General features: G+C 37.2%; 1 protein-coding gene across 11 annotated transcripts in view; it reads left to right on the forward strand.

Annotated features, from left to right (window-relative positions):
* Nucleotides 1–21,843, forward strand: part of LOC105491013 (S-phase cyclin A associated protein in the ER) — a 560,926-nt gene that overhangs the window by 489,580 nt on the left and 49,503 nt on the right. For 10 of the 11 annotated variants that reach the window (XM_071100885.1, XM_071100886.1, XM_071100887.1 and 7 more), the window contains one exon: nucleotides 13,406–13,561. The exons of the other annotated variant lie outside the window; for it this stretch is intronic. In XM_071100885.1, the coding sequence (XP_070956986.1) occupies nucleotides 13,406–13,561 (156 nt within the window). The remainder of the gene's footprint in view (nucleotides 1–13,405; nucleotides 13,562–21,843) is intronic. 11 annotated transcript variants of the gene reach the window in all.

Below are 21,843 nucleotides of genomic sequence, written 5' to 3' on the forward strand. Positions count from 1 at the left end.
TGCAGTGGCATGATCATAGTTCACTGTAACTCAGCTCCTGGCCTCAAGCAGTCCTTCTGCCTCAACCTCCAGAGGAGCTGGGATTACAGGGCAAGCCACCACACCCAACACATCATATACTTTTCTAATTCACTTTTTCAAGTCAATAGAAACTTGCAAATTAATTTTTACTGATTTACCAAGTATTTCACTACTAAGGAATGATTTGCTTCAGGTAACCTATTATTACACATATAAGTGTATTTTAGTTTTTTACTTTTTCATATGACACTGAAGAACATCTTTGTATGCTCCTCTTTTCCTTTTTTTTCTGTTTTCATACAATTGGTTACTTTCTTATGATAGATGTTTAAAAGTAGAATTTCTGGGTCAGAGAATATACCTTAAGAATTTTCATCCATATTGCCAGATTGACCTACACAAAGAGTACCCATGAGTGTGTCCTTGTACCCTCAACCTAGACAATATTGGGTATCACCATTCTTTTTAAACCTTAGTCTAACTGAGAGATGAATATATTTAACTTTTTTGGGTTTTTTTTTGAGATGGAGTCTCGCTCTGCCGCCCAGGCTGGAGTGCAGTTGCGTGATCTCAGCTCACTGCACCCTCCTCCTCCCAGGTTCAAGTGATTCTCCTGCCTCAGCCTTCTGAGTAGCTGGGATTACAGGCATGTGCCATCTCGCCTGGCTAATTTTTGTACTATTTATTTATTTATTAGTAGAGGCAGGGTTTCACCACGTTGGCCAAGCTGGTCTTGAACTCCTGACCTCTAGTGATACACCTGCTTCGGCCTTCCAAAGTGCTGGGATTACAGCCCTGAGCCACCACACCCAGCCAATATTTAACTTTTATATTGGTAGTGATGGGGAATATTTTTTAATGTTCACTGGCCATTTTTATAATTTTGTAAGTTGCTTCCTTATGTACTTAACCCGTTTTTCTACTATTGGAGGTGCTGAAATGTTTTAATTATAAAAATTCTTTACATATTCAAAACATTAACCCTTCATCTTATTATTGCAAATGCTTTTTCACCCTTAGTCATTATTGCCATTTTTAATATTTAAATTTTCTATTATTTTATTATGAAATATTGTCAACATACACAAAACAAAATTATAGTTATCTGTGTACCAACAATTGTTAACTGATAAGATTTTTCCATATTTGTCTTAGGTTAGATCTTTTTTGTTGTTGTTAAGAAACCAACTGTTGCAGATACAACTGCCTCCCCCTCCCCTTCCCTATCCTTTCCCCTTACTCTCTCCCAAGTGGTAAATCGCTGTTAAGAGTTTGTGTATATCATTTCATGTATTTTTTATATGTGTGTATGTGTGTGTGTATCTATCTCCATAAGCAACATATTCTACTTTTAATGGTTTTTTAAATTTACATAAATGCTGTGATATTATTTTGCCAATTGTTATTTTTATGCAATGAAATGTAACATGTTTTAACTCTTTTTATATTTATTTATGTTGATTCTATAGATCTAGCTAATTCATTTTAACTGCTCTTCAGATTCTATTGTGTGAATAAATTCCCAAATTTATCCATTTTCTACCTCAGGGCAATAGTTTATTCCTTTTGACTATTTCAAGCAATGAGGTAGTAAATGTCTTTATAAAAGTCTTTTTCTATACTTGTACAAAGTTTCTCAAGGGTATATACCTAAAGGAGTAATTTATGGATGATATAATAAATGCATATTCAACTTCTATCAGAAAATACTGTTAAATATTTGCTGACAAAAATTTATACCAAATACCAAAAAAGTTGATACCTTAAAACCAAAATCTGATAAAGATATTCAACAATTTAACACCAAATTGTTCTTTAAAGTAATTGTACAAATTTTAGTTCCCATCATCAAAAAAATTTCAGTTTCTATTTCGCCATATCCTTGCTAGTGTTTTTGTCAGTCTAATAGCTATGCAATGTTTTGTTTTTGTCGTCTTCATTCACACTGACTTTATCACTAGTGAGGTTGAGCATTGTTTGTCAGTCATTGTATCAGTCTGGATTTAGTTGTAGAAAATGAAGCCATTGTAGCTATTTTAAGGAGAAAAGGATATAAAACAGAGAATTAGGTGCTTACAAAATCGTTGAAAGGACTGAAAGAGAAAATGCTATCAAATAAACTTAAGTAAACACATAAAGCTAATGACTACTATACTGAACAACATAATTCTATGTTCTTAATTTTTTTCTAGTTTTAACAATTAGCAAAACAGGAGTGTTAAAAATCTCCAACTGTGACTATGGATCTGTCTCCATTTAATTTGTATGATTTTTGCTTCATGTATGTTTTTTTTTTAATTTATTTTTTATTATTATTATACTTTAAGTTCTAGGGTACATGTGCATAACGTGCAGGTTTGTTACATATGTATACTTGTGCCATGTTGCTGTGCTGCACCCATCAACTCATCAGCACCCATCAACTCGTCATTTACATCAGGTATAACTCCCAATGCAATCCCTCCCCCCTCCCCCCTCCCCATGATAGGCCCCGGTGTGTGATGTCCCCCTTCCCGAGTCCAAGTGATCTCATTGTTCAGTTCCCACCTATGAGTGAGAACATGCGGTGTTTGGTTTTCTGTTCTTGTGATAGTTTGCTAAGAATGATGGTTTCCAGCTGCCATCAGAGAAATGCAAATCAAAACCACAATGAGATACCATCTCACACCAGTTAGAATGGTGATCATTAAAAAGTCAGGAAACAACAGGTGCTGGAGAGGATGTGGAGAAATAGGAACACTTTTACACTGTTGGTGGGATTGTAAACTAGTTCAACCATTATGGAAAACAGTATGGCGATTCCTCAAGGATCTAGAACTAGATGTACCATATGACCCAGCCATCCCATTACTGGGTATATACCCAAAGGATTATAAATCATGCTGCTATAAAGGCACATGCACACGTATGTTTATTGTGGCACTATTCACAATAGCAAAGACTTGGAATCAACCCAAATATCCATCAGTGACAGACTGGATTAAGAAAATGTGGCAAATATACACCATGGAATACTATGCAGCCATAAAAAAGGATGAGTTTGTGTCCTTTGTAGGGACATGGATGCAGCTGCTTCATGTATTTTGAAACTCTGTTAGACTGTTATGTCTTTCAGATGGCCCTTTTATTATTATTCCTCTTTATTCGTGTTAAATACTCCTTGCTTTGAAGTCTAGTTTGTTTAATATTAATTTCTCACATAACTGTTTGGTCTTCTCCATCCTTGACAATTTTTTTTCCTTTAAGCACTTTAAAGATACCATTTCTGGCTTCCATCATTTCTTATGAGAAATCAGCTTTCATTTTTCCATGTAGGTTGTGTATTTTTTCTCCTCCACCTGCATTCAAGATTTTTTCTTTATATTTGAGTTTCAGCAGTTTGACATGATCAGCTTCAGTGTAGTTCCCATTGTACTTACTCTGCTTGAGGTTTTCTGAGCTATTTGGATGGTAAATTGATGTTATTCCACCAAAACAGAAATCTGCTGTCTTTAACTTTCCACAAAGAAAACTCTCGGTACAGATGGCTTTACTTCTAAATTCTACAAAGCACTTAAGGGAGAAATAACACCAATAATACACAAACTCTCTCAAAGGAGAGGTGGGAATACTTGCCAGCCTGTTTTATGATGCCGGTACAACCTTAATACCAAAATCTGACAAAGATATTCCAAAAAAGAAAATTACAGATCACATTCCTCGTGAACATAAATGTAGTAATTGTTAACAAAATATTAGCAATTAAATTCAGCAATATATAAAAGGATCATGACAATATGAGATTTATTCTAGGAATGCAAGATTAGTTTTAACATTTAGAAATTGCCATATAAACTTATCAAGAACCATGAAAGTTCACAGATTTTACCCTTTTTGCAGGCTAACAAGTTAGCCCACACAGTTTCATGGATGCTGGCAAAAGATACATGACTCCTAGTCAGAGACAAGGGACCTTATTACTCACAGACAGCAAGCAATTTGAGCTGTATGTTCTCATCAGTTTTTCTTACCCCCAGGTCCCACAGAAACAACACAGGGTGGGCCCACATGGATGTTGCATGTGCATTGAGTTTACATCACAGCTTAGGAAACCCCCACAATCTTAGGAAACCCCAGTCTTTAAAATGGCCTAAAAATAGATCTGTTCAACCTTTGCCTGGGAGGTAGACATTATCTTTACTCTACTGGACAGCCAACATACCTGACCTTTGCTTTAAAGGATGACATGACCATTTTCCAAGACCATTCCCTATACAAACATTCTGGAAAACAGTCTAGAACAAAAGCTGTTAGTTCATCTGCTCACAAGACATGCAAAAATGTGAGACTTTTTGAGGATTATCTCCTGGCACTGACCTCAACAAAAGGAAACTATGATCATCTTAGTAGATGCAGAAAAAATGAAAAAAAAAAAAAAAGTGACACCACTTCATGGTAATAAAATAAACAGCAAATTAGGAATAGATGGCAAAAACAGCTAAATCATCCATAATAATAAACACTTTTCCTTTAAGATTAAGAATACACAAAGACTGTTTACCCTCATCACTTCTATTCAGCATTGTATTGAAAGTTCTAGCTAGTTCAGTAAGAAGTGGAAAAAGAAAAGGCATAAAGTTTGTAAAGGACAAAATAAAACTATTGTTATTTGCAGTCTCATGATTGCACATATAGAAAACTATGTAATCTACCAAGAAAAAAAAGACTATTTAATAGAACTAATAAGTAAGATTTAAGCAAAGTTTGAATATACAAATATAACTTGTGCAAAAATCAGTTGTATCACTATGTATAGCAGAAAATAGAAATCAAAATTTAAAAAACAATACCATTTATAAAAAGCATCAGAAAATATCAAATACCTCTGAGTAAATCTCATGAAAGTAAAGTAACACCTCTACAAAGCATTACTGAGAGAAACTGAAGACCTAAATAAATGGAGATATATGTAAATGGATCAGAAGACTCAATACTGCTAAAACATTATTTTTCCCCAAATTAATTTATAGACTCTATGCGATCCTAATCAAAATCCCAGCAGGCTTTAGATATAAATTTACAAGTCAGCTCTAAGATGTCTATGGAAAAGGCTCTAACACAGCCAAAACAATTTTGAAAAAGAATAATAAGTCAGAGGACTTGCCTGATTTGGGGACTTACTATAGAGTTACGCTAATCAAGACAGTCTGGTATTGGTATAAGATTGATCAATAGGTCAAAACAGAATTGAGTGCACAGAAATAGACACACACAAATATGGTCCAATTATTTGGGGTGGGGGAGCTGATTAGGCTTTGGAAAAAAAATACACTATTTTTTAGAGGAGTTTTTAAAGTTCACAGCAAAATTGAGCGGAGACTATCGAGTATTTCCATAAACCCTTGGCCACACACATGTACAGCCTCCAGTAGCCCTCATTAGAGTGGTACATTTGTTACTGTCAGCGAACCTACATTGATGTCGTTATCACCCTAAAGTCCATAGTTTACATTAAGGTTCACTCTTGGTGTTAAATATCTTATGGATTTTGGCAAATGTATAATGACGTATTCATCAGTACAGTATCATATAACCCCATCCATTCATTCCTCCTTTCCCCACAACCTCTAGCAACCTGTCATCAGTTGATTTCTGATCAAGGGATCAGATTAATTTAATAGGGAAAGGAAAGGTCTTTTAATGAATGGTACTAGAACAACTGGATATCCATATGGGAGAAAAGTAACCTCTTGTTATATACAAAATTAATTTGAGATGGATCATAGATCTAAACACAAAAGTTGTGACCATAAGACTTAATAGCTACTTAACACGTGGAAAGATACACAAATAGCTACTTAGCACATGGAAAGGTGTTCAGTATGTTAGTTATCAGGGAAATGCAAACTAAAACTATACCAAGGTACTATTTCAAATCTGATAAAATGACTAAAATAAAAAAAGACTGATGATACCAGATGTTGGTAAGGATATAGAACAACTGGAGATCTGATACATTGTTTCTGGGAGAATGAAATGAAATGACCACTTCGAAGAACTCTTTAGCAATTTGTAAATTTAAACACATCTATTCTATGACTCAACAATTCTACTGTTAGGTATTTACCCGATAGAAATGAAAACACATGTTCACAAAAAGACTTTCCCATGGATTTTCATAACAGTCTTATTTATAATAACCAAAAACTGTAAATAACATATACATCCATCAACAAGAGAAGGAACAAACAAATCATAGCATACAGGTTGAGTATGCCTTATCTGAAATGCTTGAGACCATAGTGTTTTGGATTTTGGATTTGGGTGGGGAGGGGATTTTGAGTATTTGCATTATACTTGCTAGTTGAACATCCCAAATCTGAAAATCCAAAATCTGAAGTGCTCCAATGAGCATTTCTCTTGAACATCATGTTGATACTCAGAAAGTTTTGGGTTTGGGAGGATTTTGTATTTTCAGATTGGGCATGCTTAACCTGTGTTCATACAGTGGGATACTAATCAACAATAAAAAGAAAGGAATTATTGTCCCATGCACCAACATGAATAAATTTCAAAAACATCATGCTTAGCCAGAGACAGATATAAAAGAGAACGTTTGGAATGATTTCCTTTATATGGAGAGAGGAAAGGATTGGATAGAAAACAAGGGAACTTTCTGTTATGATGAGTATGTTCCATATCTTGTTTTTATTGATGGTTATTTAGATTTATGTAGTCTTCAAAACTTGTCAAACCAAACACTTAGGTTTTGTGCATTTATTATTTGGAATGTATCTTAAGAGAAAGCAGTTAATTATTAATCACAATGAAAGCAGAAAGGACAAAGGTTATCACAAATGTGATTAGCAAAGAGACAAGAGATGTGAAGGATAGACAACAGAATTAAAATGGTGAATAATTCATCTTCTCAAATAAGGTAACAGGAGAAGTACAACAGAAAAAAAAAAAAAGCAAGAATAGAACACTTCTAAACTGAAGGAAAACATTCATTAGCCATTAGCCATATATGAAGGAACCAACTTTACTAGTGGGGTAGATATAAAGAGGCTAAGACTCAGGTCAGGCCTTGTTTCTAATATCACACAATAACTTAGCCTGATAGGATGTGACCTTGACCAAACTATAGCAGTAACAATTACAGTGGAAGCAAGAAAGATTTAGGACTATTTTAGAGGTAGAATTAGCTTCTACCTACCTCAGCCTTGGGCCTTGTCTACCTGATGAATTCATTTAAAAATATGAAGATGCCACCTCTTTTGAGAAGCTAACCCTGACCCATTAAGCCAAAATTTGGCACTTCTGCTGTATGGTAGTAATACTTTGAACATACCTCTATTATAGAATTAATCATAGTAACGTGGAAATTATGTGTCAGCTATAATGTTAAGAGGTCCTTAAGTTTAGCATCAGCATCATACTTAGAAATAATTGAGTGGATGAATGCATGATTACAAATGGTTATCTTAAAATTTCTTGTATTACTGTGAGGTGAATAATGACATCCATTTGGATAAGAATAGTGGGAGAAGGAGATTTCAGAGGAGATAATGAGGTTTTATTTGAACATACAAATATAGGGGTGCCTTGGGACCCCCAAGGGAAAATATAAACTAGTACTTTTAAGACAGAAGTTCAGAAAAGAAGTAGGCCGGATGCCGTGGCTCATGCCTATAATCCCAGCACTTTGGATGGCTGAGGAGGGCAGCTCGCTTGAGTCCAGGAGTTCATGACCAGACTAGGCAACATGGCAAAACCCTGTCTCTACAAAAAAAAAAAAAAAAAAAAAAAAAAAAAAAAACTAGCCAGGCCTGATTGCATGCACCTGTAGTCCCAGCTACTCAAGGAGGCTGAGGTGGGAGGACCCTTGAGCCCAGCAGTGAGCAATGATTGCATCACTATACTCCAGCCTGGGCAATAGAGTGAGACCCTGTCTTTAAAAGCAAAACAAAAGTAGGCCTTGAGATAGATTTGGGAATTATTATTAACATATTGAGGATAGTTGAAACCATGGAATTGCATGAATTTACTAAATTTAGTTCAGGGATAGAACCCTAATAAGCAACATTTTGGTTGGAATGTGAGAGTGGATAGGTAGACAAGGATGGACAAAGAAACAATAACTCACTTTAGTTTTTTTTAATAGATTCAGGGGGTACATAATACAGGTTTGTTACATGGATATATTACGTAATGGTGAAGTTTCAGCTTTTAGTGAACCCATCACCCAAATAGTGAACATTGTATACACACACACACACACATATATGTATATGTTTCTCAATATCCCTTTCTGTTTGTAAAGTTCAATGACAGAAAGCTGCAAAGGGACTCATTTTAAATTTCAAATGGCAAAGCAAATGGAGAGACCCATTTACTGTAGCATTTACAGCAGCATGTCTCTTTCCCAGGATGTGTGTTCCAAGACTAGGAAGTTTTCTACATAAAGCTTTTCATCCTGGGTGTGGTAATAGTCTTAGCATTATAATTTCAACCTAATAGTTACAATGCAAAAGATATGTTGCTTTTGACCCCAGTATTCATTAGAAAATTCCATATTCTTCGCTCAAAACTGTGAGGTTGACAAAATGAATTTCTCTACACTGACCTTTCAGAGCCATTTAGTATAAGCATCTTCTTAGCCAGTGATTTAAAGATTGTCCATGTAATTTTCAAGACACAGGCAATTTAAAAAAACATTAGTCTGACTCATTAGTAGGCACCATAGATGGCCCAGTAACCATAGGAGATGATACTCAGAAAGGACCAACTACTCAACAAGTGGTTGTTTTAGTTTGCCTTGGCTTTACAATGCTTTTTATCTCTTCACTCATTTTGTAGTCTTTCTGCCTTTCTGGCTATTTCAAGGTCAGTACGGGAAACCTAGCTAAGCCATTTTCATCTTGAGACTACATGGTTTTGAAGCTAGACCTCAGTAAGAACCAAAAAAATGCCACAGAAAAGCAGTGAATTCAGTGCAAAGGACCCTCTTATCAGGAGTCAGAAAACCATAGAATGTTCCAGCTGTCTTGCTTGAGCTTATGCGTTGCCCTCCTCGAGCATCAGTCTCCTTGTCTATCAAATGGGGATAGTCATACCAACTTCCACATAGTGAACTGGATTTTCTCATACCTTGCTGGTGAGACTATAAATTTATTTAATGTTTCTTGAATATAATGTGGCTATCTATGTCAAGAGCCCTAAAAATATGCATACCCTTTGACTCAGTAATTCCACTTGTGGAAAATAGTCTGAAATCTGGCAAGGATTTCTACTCAAAATGTTCGGCACAGCATGGTTTATAATAAGGAATATTGAAAACAACCAAAAGTTGCAAAAATATTCCACTGGTAGAATATTATTCAATCATTAAAAATTACGTTTATGTATCCAGTCAGATCTCTAGAACCTAGATCATTTTACAGGAAATAAATAGTTCAAAAAAATGTTTTGTGACACCACAGGGATATAATCAGTAAAATTCAACTTGTGGGAAAGTGTATAGGATGAACAACCAGGTTTCATCAACAAATACATACATTTTCAAAGGGGGTTTAAAAAGGTGGAGGGTAGCTAACAGATTAAAAAGAGACTTAAGTCATATTAACCAGTCACAATGTGTGGTTCTTGTTTGGATTCTAATTTTTTTTTAAAAAAAGACATTTATGGTACATTTAGAAATTTGAACACCAGTTATTTGATGGTATTAAGGAATGGTGATTTTTAGATGTGATAATGATGTGGTTTTGTTTTTTTAAGTGATTTTTTTTTTAGAGATAGAAATGGAAACATTTACAAAGGAAAAAATATGCCTTGGATTTTCTTAAACTTTATGCAGGATGGGTGTGGACAGATGGGATTGGCCATGGATTGATGGTAGTCAGGGCTGTGTGATGAATGCATGGGTATTTGTTATCCTCTTCTGTCAATTTTTTTAAGGTTTATGTTAACTTTTCAATAATACAGTTTTTAAAGATTTAAAATATAATGGTTAACCAAGATATTTTAATGACATAGAAGGGGCCTAAATTGTCATTGAATGAAATTCAGTATAATGTCAATCATGCGGAGAAAGAATCAAATAGAAAAACATGAAAGGAAAATTATCAAACTGGATTGTCTTTGAAAGGTGAAATTATGGCCAACTTTTTCTACTTATTTTTCTGCTTTTCTTTACTATATAAATTTCTTTGATGAGCCTATGTTACCCTTATAATCAGAAAAAAACAAGTTTTCACTCTGGTTAGAACTCTTTTAGAATCTTAGCTTGAAATAACATAAGTAAAACAGCATAGTAAAATGACTTGTGTACCTGGGAAGGTCAAGGTTTGAAGTAGATGCCGAGGTCTAAGTATAGTAATGCACTGCATAATGACTTTTCAGTCAACAACAGACCACATATACAATAGTGGTCCTGTGAGAATACAATACTGTATTTTTACTGTACCCTTTCAATGTTTAGATATACAAATACTTACCATTGTGTTACAGTTGCCTGCATTGTTCCCTGCAGTAACATATTGTATATGTTTGTAGCTTGGGAACATTAGGCTATTCCGTATAGCCTAGGTTAGGCTATACTATCTAAGTTTGTATAAGTACACTCTATGATATTTGCACAATGACAAAGTTGCCTAATAATGCAGTTCTCAGAATGCGTCCCCATATGCCATTACAGCTCTGTTTCTTTCAGTTCTACTTATCTCTACTTGGCTATATTCTCTAAGCAGATGTTCTCCATGTAACAAGGTGACTACCAGCACCCCCACAGTTACACGTTTTAGTTTAGATATCCCCAGTGGAAAGAGATTTTTCCTATGGTCATATATTAATCCCACAGAAGATGTTGAGTGGTCCTCCCTAGGTCATATACTCATCGTGGAACCAGTCATTATGGCCAAGGTGATGAGTACTTTGACTGTCCTGAAGCACATGCTCACTCCTGGATTAGCAAGAGGGTAGCATCTTTAACAAGGCCCCCAGGACCATATGGAATAGGAGAGGAGAATGTGCTGGGCAGATAAAAACCAAAGCTTTCACAGTCTGCTCCCTAATGGTATTCTTGGGATAATTCATTGGGATGATTAAGATGAAAAACACTTTATTCTATTTTGTTTGCTAATGTGTGTATGTGCGTGTGTGTATAGACAGGGTCTCACTATGTTGCTCAGGCCAGTCTCAAACTTCTAGGCTCAAACAGTCCTCCTGCCTAAGCCTCCCAAAGTGCAGGGATTACAATTGTAAGCTACTGTACCCAGTCAAAACACTTGATTTTTTTTTCTTTCTTCAGATGGAGTCTCACTTTGTTGCCCAGGCTGGAGTGCAGTGGCATGATGTTGGCTTACTGCAACTTTGACTTCCTGGGTTCAAGCGATTCTCCTGCCTCAGCCTCCTGAGTAACTGGGACTACAGGTACCAGCCACCATGCCTGGCTAATTTTTGTATTTTTAGTAGAGACAGGGTTTCACCGTATTGGCCAGGCTGGTCTGGAACTCCTGACCTCAAGTGATCCACCTGCCTCGGCCTCCTAACGTCCTGGGATTACAGGTGTGATCCCCCATGTCTGGCTACAGACAAAACACTTTCTAAATCGAAGAGTTCTGTGCAAATGTACAAGCGAGTTTTTAAAAGTCTAATTTTGTTAAATCAGATTGTAATAAGATTCTCAGTGTGTACATATATCAGTCTATCAATTTCCTTTATTAGAAGAAGTCTGGTGGTCATCATTTCATATTTCCCAATTTTAAAACTGTAGGAGTGCTCAGTAGCCCAGGTAGATACATTTTCTAATGTAAAAGATGAAAGGAGGCATTATTTTGTGTCTTCAAGTAGTAAACTTGGAATGGCTCTAAACGTGAATTACTCATCAGTTTCTCCTTCCTTTTACAAAAACCTGTGTTGTTAAATTAATAGTGGTGGGGCCTGTAGTGCACTTACACACCAAAACCTCAATTCCTTTGTGTATATCTCTGAAAGTTAACATGTTGATTTGCAGAACTGCTATATTTGCAGTCCTACTCTTCTCATACATGTCAGTGCAGTAGCATTGAATTCTAGGCCAAGGTTGATTTATCTACAAGGTCTTTTATAGTCTTAAAATATTCTTTTCAATGATTGCTGCTCTGTGGATTAATAAAAGAGTTACTATTGTCAGTCCAGTTTACAAACAGCTCTAGAAAACTGTTTTTTGTACTGAAAAGATGGAAATTATTTCTTAAATGTTATTGTCAACTCTCAGGACTGGTACTTTTCAATAAAAGCAATTAGATTCTCACTGTTTGTTATGCTGTTAATGGTGATGGAGTCTTTAAAAATAGGGAACCTACAACTGGCTTTAGAAGTTTAAGTTGTGGCCAGGCATGGTGGCCCATGCCTATAATTGTAGCACTTTGGGAGGCCAAGGCAGGAGGATCACTTCAGGCCAGAAGTTCAAGAAGAGCCTCGTCAGTATAGCAAAACCCCATTTCTACAAATAAAAAATAAAAAATTAACTGGGTGTGGTGGTACACAGGTGTAGTCCCAACTACTTTCGAGACTGAGGCAGGAAGATCTCTTGAACCCAGGAGGTTAGAGTTGTAGTGAGCTATGATCATGCCTCTGCACTCCAGCCCGGGTGACAGAGTGAGACCCTGTCTCTAAAAAAAGAAAAAAAAGTAACAAGGGTGTCTGGGTTGAATCATTGTACTATATCTTCTAAATCTTGCATTGGGGCTCCCTAGTAGTTTAAAAAGGAACGCTTTTTAAGAGCATAAAGGGGCCGGGCGCAGTGGCTCAAGCCTGTAATCCCAGCACTTTGGGAGGCCGAGACGGGCGGATCACGAGGTCAGGAGTTCGAGACCATCCTGGCTAACACAGTGAAACCCCGTCTCTACTAAAAACACAAAAAACTAGCCGGGCGAGGTGGCGGGCGCCTGTAGTCCCAGCTACTCGGGAGGCTGAGGCAGGAGAATGGCGTAAACCTGGGAGGTGGAGCTTGCAGTGAGCTGAGATCCGGCCACTGCACTCCAGCCCGGGCGACAAAGCGAGACTCTGTCTCAAAAAATAAATAAATAAATAAAAGAGCATAAACGTCATTATAAATCATTTCACTTGTTGTTAGACTCTTCAAACCAGTAAGAATGACTAGACAATCATTTTCATTCATTTTTTCTTGAAAAATAATATTCAAATAACCAAAAGAAAGAAGAGAGAAAAAAATACTTACAGAAAGAGCTGATTATTCAGGAGTAAATCTAAGGAAATTCTTACTTGAGATGCTTTACTCAAACTTGTGTTGTGTCTGCTTGTTTGAGGGGTCCAAGCCTGTGTATTGTAAGATTCATCACTGAAGGTGAAGATGTTGCTGGCCTATTCAGATTGATAACATGCATTTCTCCCCCACATCTAGCTACGTGGTGAACATGGGTCTGATTGACAAACTGTGTGCCTGCTTCCTCTCGGTGCAAGGCCCAGTGGATGAGAATCCCAAGATGGCCACATTTCTGCAGCATGCCACAGGACTCTTACATGCAATGTGCACATTGTGCTTTGCTGTCACTGGAAGGTAAGGCATCTACTTGATCTCAATCTAGACTCAACTTTTGGAACATCTCCTGAATTTTGCCCATTCTAGGGTCATTTCATAGGATTTCAAGTGGTCATCTTGGCCATCTTTCCTCTTTGTTCTTTCCCCATCATTGGCTTTCTATATTGAGATGTATATTACTTTCTCATTTTTCTGGGCCACATACTCTTGCCAGTCTTTTTTTCTTGTTGGTGTCATAAATTTGACTATCATTGCTAGAAGAGACCTAAGAGGTCATCCAGTCCCTCTTCCACTGAGATCCAGAGGAGTCCAGTGATTCTCCTTCAGTCATTGAAGGAAACAAAGCCTAGACCAGAACAAGCCAAACCCTCAGCCCTACAGAGCGTAGCCTGAAAGTGCTCATTACCATCATTCATGTGCTTTCCGTTATAGGCTCCTAGGTTTATTTATTTTCGCTCTGTCCCTTCTTCTAGAGTACTTCCATGAATAAGGGAAGGGAGCCATCTAAAACAATAGGTCCCTGAAGTCACACATGACCCATGGGCATTGTGAAAGCCAGTGTACCAGGGACTACTACTGGCCTGGTTGGCTATTTAGACTACCCCATCCCATCCTACCCCATCCCACCCTGTGGACTGTCCTCAGAAACAATAATTCTCTAGAAAGGACACAAGTAACCCTCTGGGTCTTCTTTTCTTCTCCCCAACCCATCCCTCACCAAATAAGAATCGTTGATCATAGTGCCTCCATTTTTCTGATAGGAATATGACATATCCCTTAGGCATATTGAGGATATTCAATCAAATTTCTTATAATTAATTCTAAACAGCACATATGTGTTACCTATTTTTTAATTATGTGTTTTGTATTTTTAAGAATTTGTCAATTTGAAGCTTCTAAAGTCAAGCTTCTTAAGGAAATATTATCCATCTACATTCAATGTTCACAGAATACCAGTAACTATATTCAGAACATTTTAAGAGAGGGAAACTGTATTCTGAAATGAACATCCTCAACATTTTTTAGTTCATTATACATAGGACCCCTAAGCCCACCTATCCTTCCTTACTCTTACCCAGTCCCTCACCACCAGTCACATTCTAATAAAATTAAGACTGTCTAGAGAAGTCAGCAAAGCCAAGCATGCCTGTATTCAGTGTTCCAAGTTAGTCTCTTCCCATCAAGAAATGTAGACCAAGCCTACCTTCAGTGAGAGCTCAGGAAGTGACTGTTTGTGGGTCTGTGACCTAAGTAGGATCCAGTAGTAGCATGCTGCACAGAGGCTGGCATACCAAACACTGTCCATCTGGAACAGTGGCATCTGCCAGCTTGGAGGCCACCATGCTGCCCAGCTAGTTACTGTGCAATGGCCAGGCCCCTCCCTGGAGGTCTCCTCTCAGGCAGGAGACCTGTGCTGACCTTGTCTTTTCTTGAACACATAACATTACATTACAAACCTGCCAGCATCTCAAGTCTGCGTCACCTGTATTTTCTTGAATCCAGATCAATATCACAAACATAAGCGTTTCCATATGTGATTGCTGTACAGTCTGTGGGCTTCAGCTTTCACTTTCACACAGATTCAGTCACTTGAAATCTATGGAATTTAAAAGAAACCTAAAGGTCATTCACCATCACTTGTTTTTTGTAGGAAAAGCAACTGAGCCAAACTGACTTGAATCAGGACCTGAGATTTCTAGCTTGGTGCTCCTTCCATTTGACTTTATATGATTCAGGATGTAGGAGCATATATTTCGTTTCTTTGAAAATTTTCTCAATTACATATGGAACATGGAAATAGGATCTTCTTCTCTTTAATGCACACAGTCATGCTCTTGTTCTCAAGACACTGAGCATCTGTCCTGTGCCAAACACCAAGTTAGGTAGGTAATAAAGATACTACCCTCAGGGAGCCAAGAGTCTAGTGTGAGGTCAGACTTATAAAGTAATAGTTATAGCAGAAGAGAATTTGCACAGAAGAGAAAGTAAAGCACTTACAGAGGAGGTCAAAAAAGGCATCCATAGGCAGAATCCAAGACAAGTGGAAGGAAAAATCAATTGAGAAAAAGGACATGATATGTACATTATGTGGTATACCAGATGTTATTGGTGCCTTTGGTTCACCTGGAGGTCATCTGCCAATGGCTTTCTATATTTCTCTGCCTCAGGACGTTCTCTGCACAAGGAGCTATTTGCTAGAATGCAGAGGAGTTTTAACGCCTCCAGTAGTGACCCTCAAACAATAAATTGGTGGATAATACCCCCACCTCCCTAATGTTCAGTAGTACAATTCTGAGTATATTCTGTACAGTTCTCACAGGATCCTCAGCCCTAACCTGTTTTTTGTTTGTTTGTTTGTTTGTTTTGTTTTTGAGACTGAATCTTATTCTGTCGCCCAGACTGGAGTATAGTGGCACTATCTCGGCTCACTGCAACTTCTGCCTCCCATATTCAAGCAATTCTCCTGCCTCAGCCAGCTGAGTAGCTGGGATTACAGGCACAGGCCACCACTCCGGCTAATTTTGGTATTTTTAGTAGAGATGGGGTTTCACCATGTTGGCCAGTCTGGTCTCAAACTCCTGACCTCAAGTGCTCCATCACCTTGGCCTCCCAAAGTGCTGGGCGCACCTGGCCCATAACCTGTTCTTTAACACATCCTTGATTTAGTTTTCTCCCTTCCCTGTTTCTCTTCTCTTCATCCTCACAATAATCTATTTGCACCCATATTATTTTTTCAGGATCTGCTTTTAGGGCAGCCCAAACCAAGAGATATGGACATACAAGACTTAGTGTCATGTTTAGTTTGATGTAGCTGTGCAATTGGGCAACTGGGGAGAGCAGCAGGACATGAGATATTAAATGAGCTCCATAAATGTTAGTTCTTGGGAGGTGCAAAGGGCTACAAGAGCTAGACTAGAGCTGTCGAAGGCTGCTAAAGTTGCTTGAGAGGGAGGACAGGATCAAATTTCTGTTACAGAATGATCACTCCTACTAAGAAACATAGAGATAACTGGAATGGCACAAGCCTAGAGGCAGAAGGATTAGTAAAGAGGCTCTTGCATAATCCAAGTGAGACATGTTGAGGGCCAGTAAGGTCAATGAAAATAGAGATGAGCAAATACATTACGAGGGAGTAGAACAAATGTAGGGGAGATGGCATAGGGTTTCATGGTGTGGGGGGTGAAAGGAAGGGAAGCATCTAGAATGACTCCCAGGTTTCTAACTATAAAATTTTGAATGGTAGATAGCAGTCTCCAAATAAGGAAATATTTATAAACAGTTTTTCATAGTGGAAATATGAGTTTGGTCCTAGACATGCATAAGGGTTATTATATATGATACAAGATTATCATATACATATACATATACATATACATACACATATATGTATATGTATAAACTTTGGTCTACTTGGATAATCTTTAGGCATGACTAGGACCAAACTTATATTTCCACTAAGAAAAACTGCTTATATTCTCAAACTTGGAGACTATACTGTCTACCACTCAAAATTTTATATTTATTATATATTTATACATCCGATAAATTATGTTTACACATCTGATACATTTTATTTAAAATTTTTAATTACTATATAATTTATTTTATTATGTATATGAAATATTATTCCTTCTATGTACACATACAACTGGATTTTAAACAGTGATTTACTCTTGATCGTTTTTAAGAATTCTTAATCTATTTTTCTCCATTATAATTTCCTTCTCTAACCTCAATTGCTTAGCAAACTTCTATTATTAGGACTTACTACAAAAACAGATTATTCTAGAAAGAAGGTCCAGGTGGTTTCCTGGCTTAATTTACCTAGGAAATTCTTTGCAATATCAGTGTAAGCTGCTTCTTTGAAAGACCTGAGAAAAATGACCCCTCATTGTTGTTCTTCCTCTCAGCCTTCAGTCTCCCAACATTTCCTGAACACCACCAGACCACAGGTATACAGGGAGTTTTTTCTACCTCCTCAGATTCGTTTACTTCCGATATTTACAGATTTTCTCCTGCTTATTTCTTCATGAAAAGTATATTTCTAAACTATAAATCACAGTGATAAGCATTTTGTTGCATGCGTTAAATAGAGTTTCTGCTGTAGGTCATAGGCATGTCCAAGAGGAAAGGTAGTGTGGTTTTTGCTTTATTGGAGTAATTCACGTAATGTCTATTTTGGCTACCAGAAGCTAACCAGAGCCAGAGTCAAGGAAGGCTTTGTCCTCATAGCCCTTTTGTGACAGGAATGAAAGAGGAAGAGGAGCTAGAGAGGGCTTCAAAAATTGCCTCTTGTGATGGCAGAGCCTGAGATAATTAAGGGGACTAATTGATAGCACTGGGCTTTGAGTAAACACTGCAGTCTGCCGGTGGCCCAGCCTTTGTGATGGTGATTACTGCTAGTCTGCCTTTGCAATACTCTCCTATTGTGCCCTTAATCTTCTAATTTTTACCTAGGTTTTCTTTTTTCTTTCTTTTCTTTTTTTCTTTTTCTTTTTCTTTTTTTTTTTTTTTTTTGAGACAGAGTCTCGCTCTGTCGCCCAGGCTGGAGTGCAGTGGTGCCATCTCAGCTCACTGCAACCTCTGCCTCCTTTGTTCAATGTATTCTCCTGCCTCAGCCTCCCAAATAGCCGGGATTACAGGAGGTTGCCACCATGCCTGGCTAATTTTTGTATTTTTAGTAGAGATGAGGTTTCACCATGTTGGCCAGGCTGGTCTCGAACTCCTGACCTCAGGTGATCCACCCACCTCGGCCTCCCAAAGTGTTAGGATTACAGGCCTGAGCCACCTCACCCAGCCAAATTTTTACCTAGGTTTTCCAAAACACATTTTGGACGTCAGAATTTGTGCTGTTAGTCTTTGCTTCAATTTGTGATAGAAAAGCAATAGCTGATGACTTGTATCAGGTTTAGTTTTGAAAAATGAACTTGAATTTCTTTAAGTAAAAGTTGCAATTCTGATCCTCTGATGAAAGGATTGATTTTATGTCAGAATTGCTCCAGAATTTTAATATTGTTAAAAATTATTATTAATCACTTAAGCAAAATTCAACAGTCTGTAATGGGACTCTCAGAAATGGGTATTTCTGGCCAGGTGTAGTGGCTCAGGTAATCCCAGCACTTTGGGAGACTGAGGCGGGCGTTATCACCTGAGGTCAGAAGTTCGAGACCAGCGTTGGCAACATGGTGAAACCCCATCTCTACTAAAAATACAAAAATTAGCCGAGAGTGGTAGCAGGCACTTGTAATCCCAGCTGCTTGGGAGGCTGAGGCAGGAGAATTGCTTGAACCCAGGAGGTGGAGGTTGCAGCGAGCCAAGATCACACCACTGCACTCCAGCCTGGGTGACAGTGCGAGACTCCGTCTCAAAAAAAATGAAATGCCTATTTCTTTGGCCTTTACTATTAACAGTTGTCTATTCTTGGTCCTACAAGTAAAGAGAAAATGATGGTTTTCAAATCTCAGGGCAGGAGCTCAATTGCTGTAATTGGTTGAGGCTCATTGGGTCCCCCTTAAGGTGCTGACTCCTTAGCAGAACTAATAGGATCAGCATAATAATGAGTGATTATAAATTAAAACCAACATGGGCTGTTAACTTAATCAGTAATCATTTACAGTATTCCTAACTGTGCTAGGAACTATGGCAACAAAGCCAGGAAGCAGTGGACCCACAGTAAAAGAGTTTGCAATCCTTACAACTACACTGAAAAGAGGAACTTATAAAACCTGGATAATTCTGATTGGTTGGAAAAGACTTGCGAATTCAAGAATATTTGTATACAAAAACAAGTTTGATGTTATATATATTTGTGTTTTTCATTTTCATATCCATAGATGACAATAACAAAATGTGTTCTAGCCAAAGTTCTGGAAACCTATGTCATGAAAAGATAAGAATGATTTGTGATTTAGTCCATTTATTATGTGGCTATAAATGAGTGCTTTTCAAGCGTTTAAGGGTGCTTGAAAACCATTTGTTCAAACAAAGGTAAACGTTAACTCTGCCCGCCTGCCTGTTCATTCATTGAACAAATATTTATGTAGCACTTGCTCTGTGCCAGGCCCTGTGCTAGGATTGGGAGAAAGCAGTAATGGCTCAGACATCAATTTTGTCTAAGGACTCTATAAGCTAGTAGGGGGAAAAAGATGCCTATACAGCTATCTACAGTACAAGACAGAGAGTGATCAAGAGGATAGAAGATAACAAAAGCACTTAACATGCTGCCTGGTACATAGTAAATGCTTCATAAATGTTGGCCACTATTATCACCATCATCACTGATGGAGTTCAGAGGAGGGAGAAATGACTGTTACTTTTCTGTGGGGATTAGCTGGTTTTTAGAGCAGCTAAAATTTAACATGGCCCTCGAAAGATGGAAAAGATTAGAACATGCAGAGTTGAGAAAAAGGTGGACCAAGAAAATAGCATAACAAAGACATAAAGGAGAAAAATACAAAGAACAGAGTACCTTAACTGAACTTTGAAATATATATGATGGTATTTTAATGCTCCCAGATCCTTATGAGGCTCAAATGGGATCATAAATATAAAAAGACTTTGTGAACTACATAAAATAATTTGCTGAGATGTGGTAACGGCAATAGTGTCATTAAAACCCTTTGACTAGAGGAAATGGATAAGTTTTGAGACACATGCAACCTACCAAGATTGAACGATGAAGAAATCCAAAACCAAAACAGACCAATAGCAAGTGATGAGATTGAAGCTATAATAAAATTCTCCCAATAAAGAAAAGCCCATGACCAGAGGGCTTCACTGATGAATTCTACCAAACATTTAAAGAACAACTAATACTAATCCTACTCAAACTATTCCAAAAAATAGAGGAGGAGGGAATGCTTCCAAACTCTTTCTACAAGGCCAGTATTTATTACTCTGATGTCAAAATCACAGAAACATCAAAAAAAGAAAACTAAAGGCCAGTATCCCTGATGAATATTAATGCAGAAATCCTCAACAAAATACTAGCAAACCAAATTCAGCAAAAAAGATCTTTCATTATGATCATGTGGGATTTATCCCAGCAATACCAGGATGGTTCATTATATGCAAATTAGTCAATGTGATACATCATTATCAACAGAATGAAGGACAAAAACTATATGATCATTTCAGGACATGCTGAAAAAGCATTTGATGAAATTCAGCATCCCTTCATGATTTAAAAAAAAAAAAAAACTCTCAAAAAATTGGGTAGAGAAGAAACATACCTCAACAGAATAAAAGCCATATATAGACAGACCCACAGCTAGTAGCATACTGAATAAGGAAAAATGGAAAGCCTTTCCTCTAAGATCTGGAACACAACAAGGATGCCCACTTTCACCACTGTTACTCAACATCATACTAGAAGTCCTAGCTAGACCAATCAGACAAAGGAAAGAAAAGGCATCCGAATCAGAAAGGAAAAAGTCAAATTATCCTTTTTTACAGATGATACGATCTTATATTTGGAAAAACCTAAAGACTCCATCAAAAAACTATTAGGACCAATAAACCAATTCAGTAAAGTTGCAGGATACAAAATCAATGTACAAAAATCAGTAGCATTTCTATATGCCAACAACAATCTTGAAAAAAAATCAAAAAATGTAATCCCATTTACAATAGCCATATATAAAGTTAAATATGCAGAAATTAACCAAAGAAGTGAAAGATTTCTACAATGAAAACTATAAAACATTGATTAAAGAAGACATAATAAATAGAAAACTATTCCATGTTCATGGATTGGAAGAAGAAATATTGTTTAAAATGTCCATACTATTCTAAGCAATCTTCAGAGTCAATGCAATCCCTATCAAAATATTGACGACATTCTTCATAGAAATAGAAAAAACAATCCTAAAATGTATATAGAATCACAGAAGACCCAGAATAGCCAAAGCTATCCTAAGCAAAAAGAACAAAACTTGGAAAAATCACATTACGTGACTTTATAATACAAAGCTATAGTAATCAAAACAGCGTGGTACTGGCATAAAAACAGACACGTGGACCACTGGAACAGAATAAACCCAGAAACAAATTCATACATCTACAGTGAACTCACTTTCGACAAAGGTGCCAAGAGCATACATTGGGGAAGAGTCTCTTCAATAAATGATGCTGGGAAAACTGGACATCCATATGCAGAAGAATGAAACTAGACCCCTATCTCTTACCATGTACAAAAATTGAAATGGATTAAAGATTTTAAGACCTCAAAACTATGAAACTACTACAAGAAAACATTGGGAAAACTCTTAAGGACATTGGACTGGGCAAAACTTTCTTGA

This window comes from Macaca nemestrina, chromosome 7 (assembly GCF_043159975.1).
Source record: "Macaca nemestrina isolate mMacNem1 chromosome 7, mMacNem.hap1, whole genome shotgun sequence".
NCBI lineage: Eukaryota > Metazoa > Chordata > Mammalia > Primates > Cercopithecidae > Macaca > Macaca nemestrina.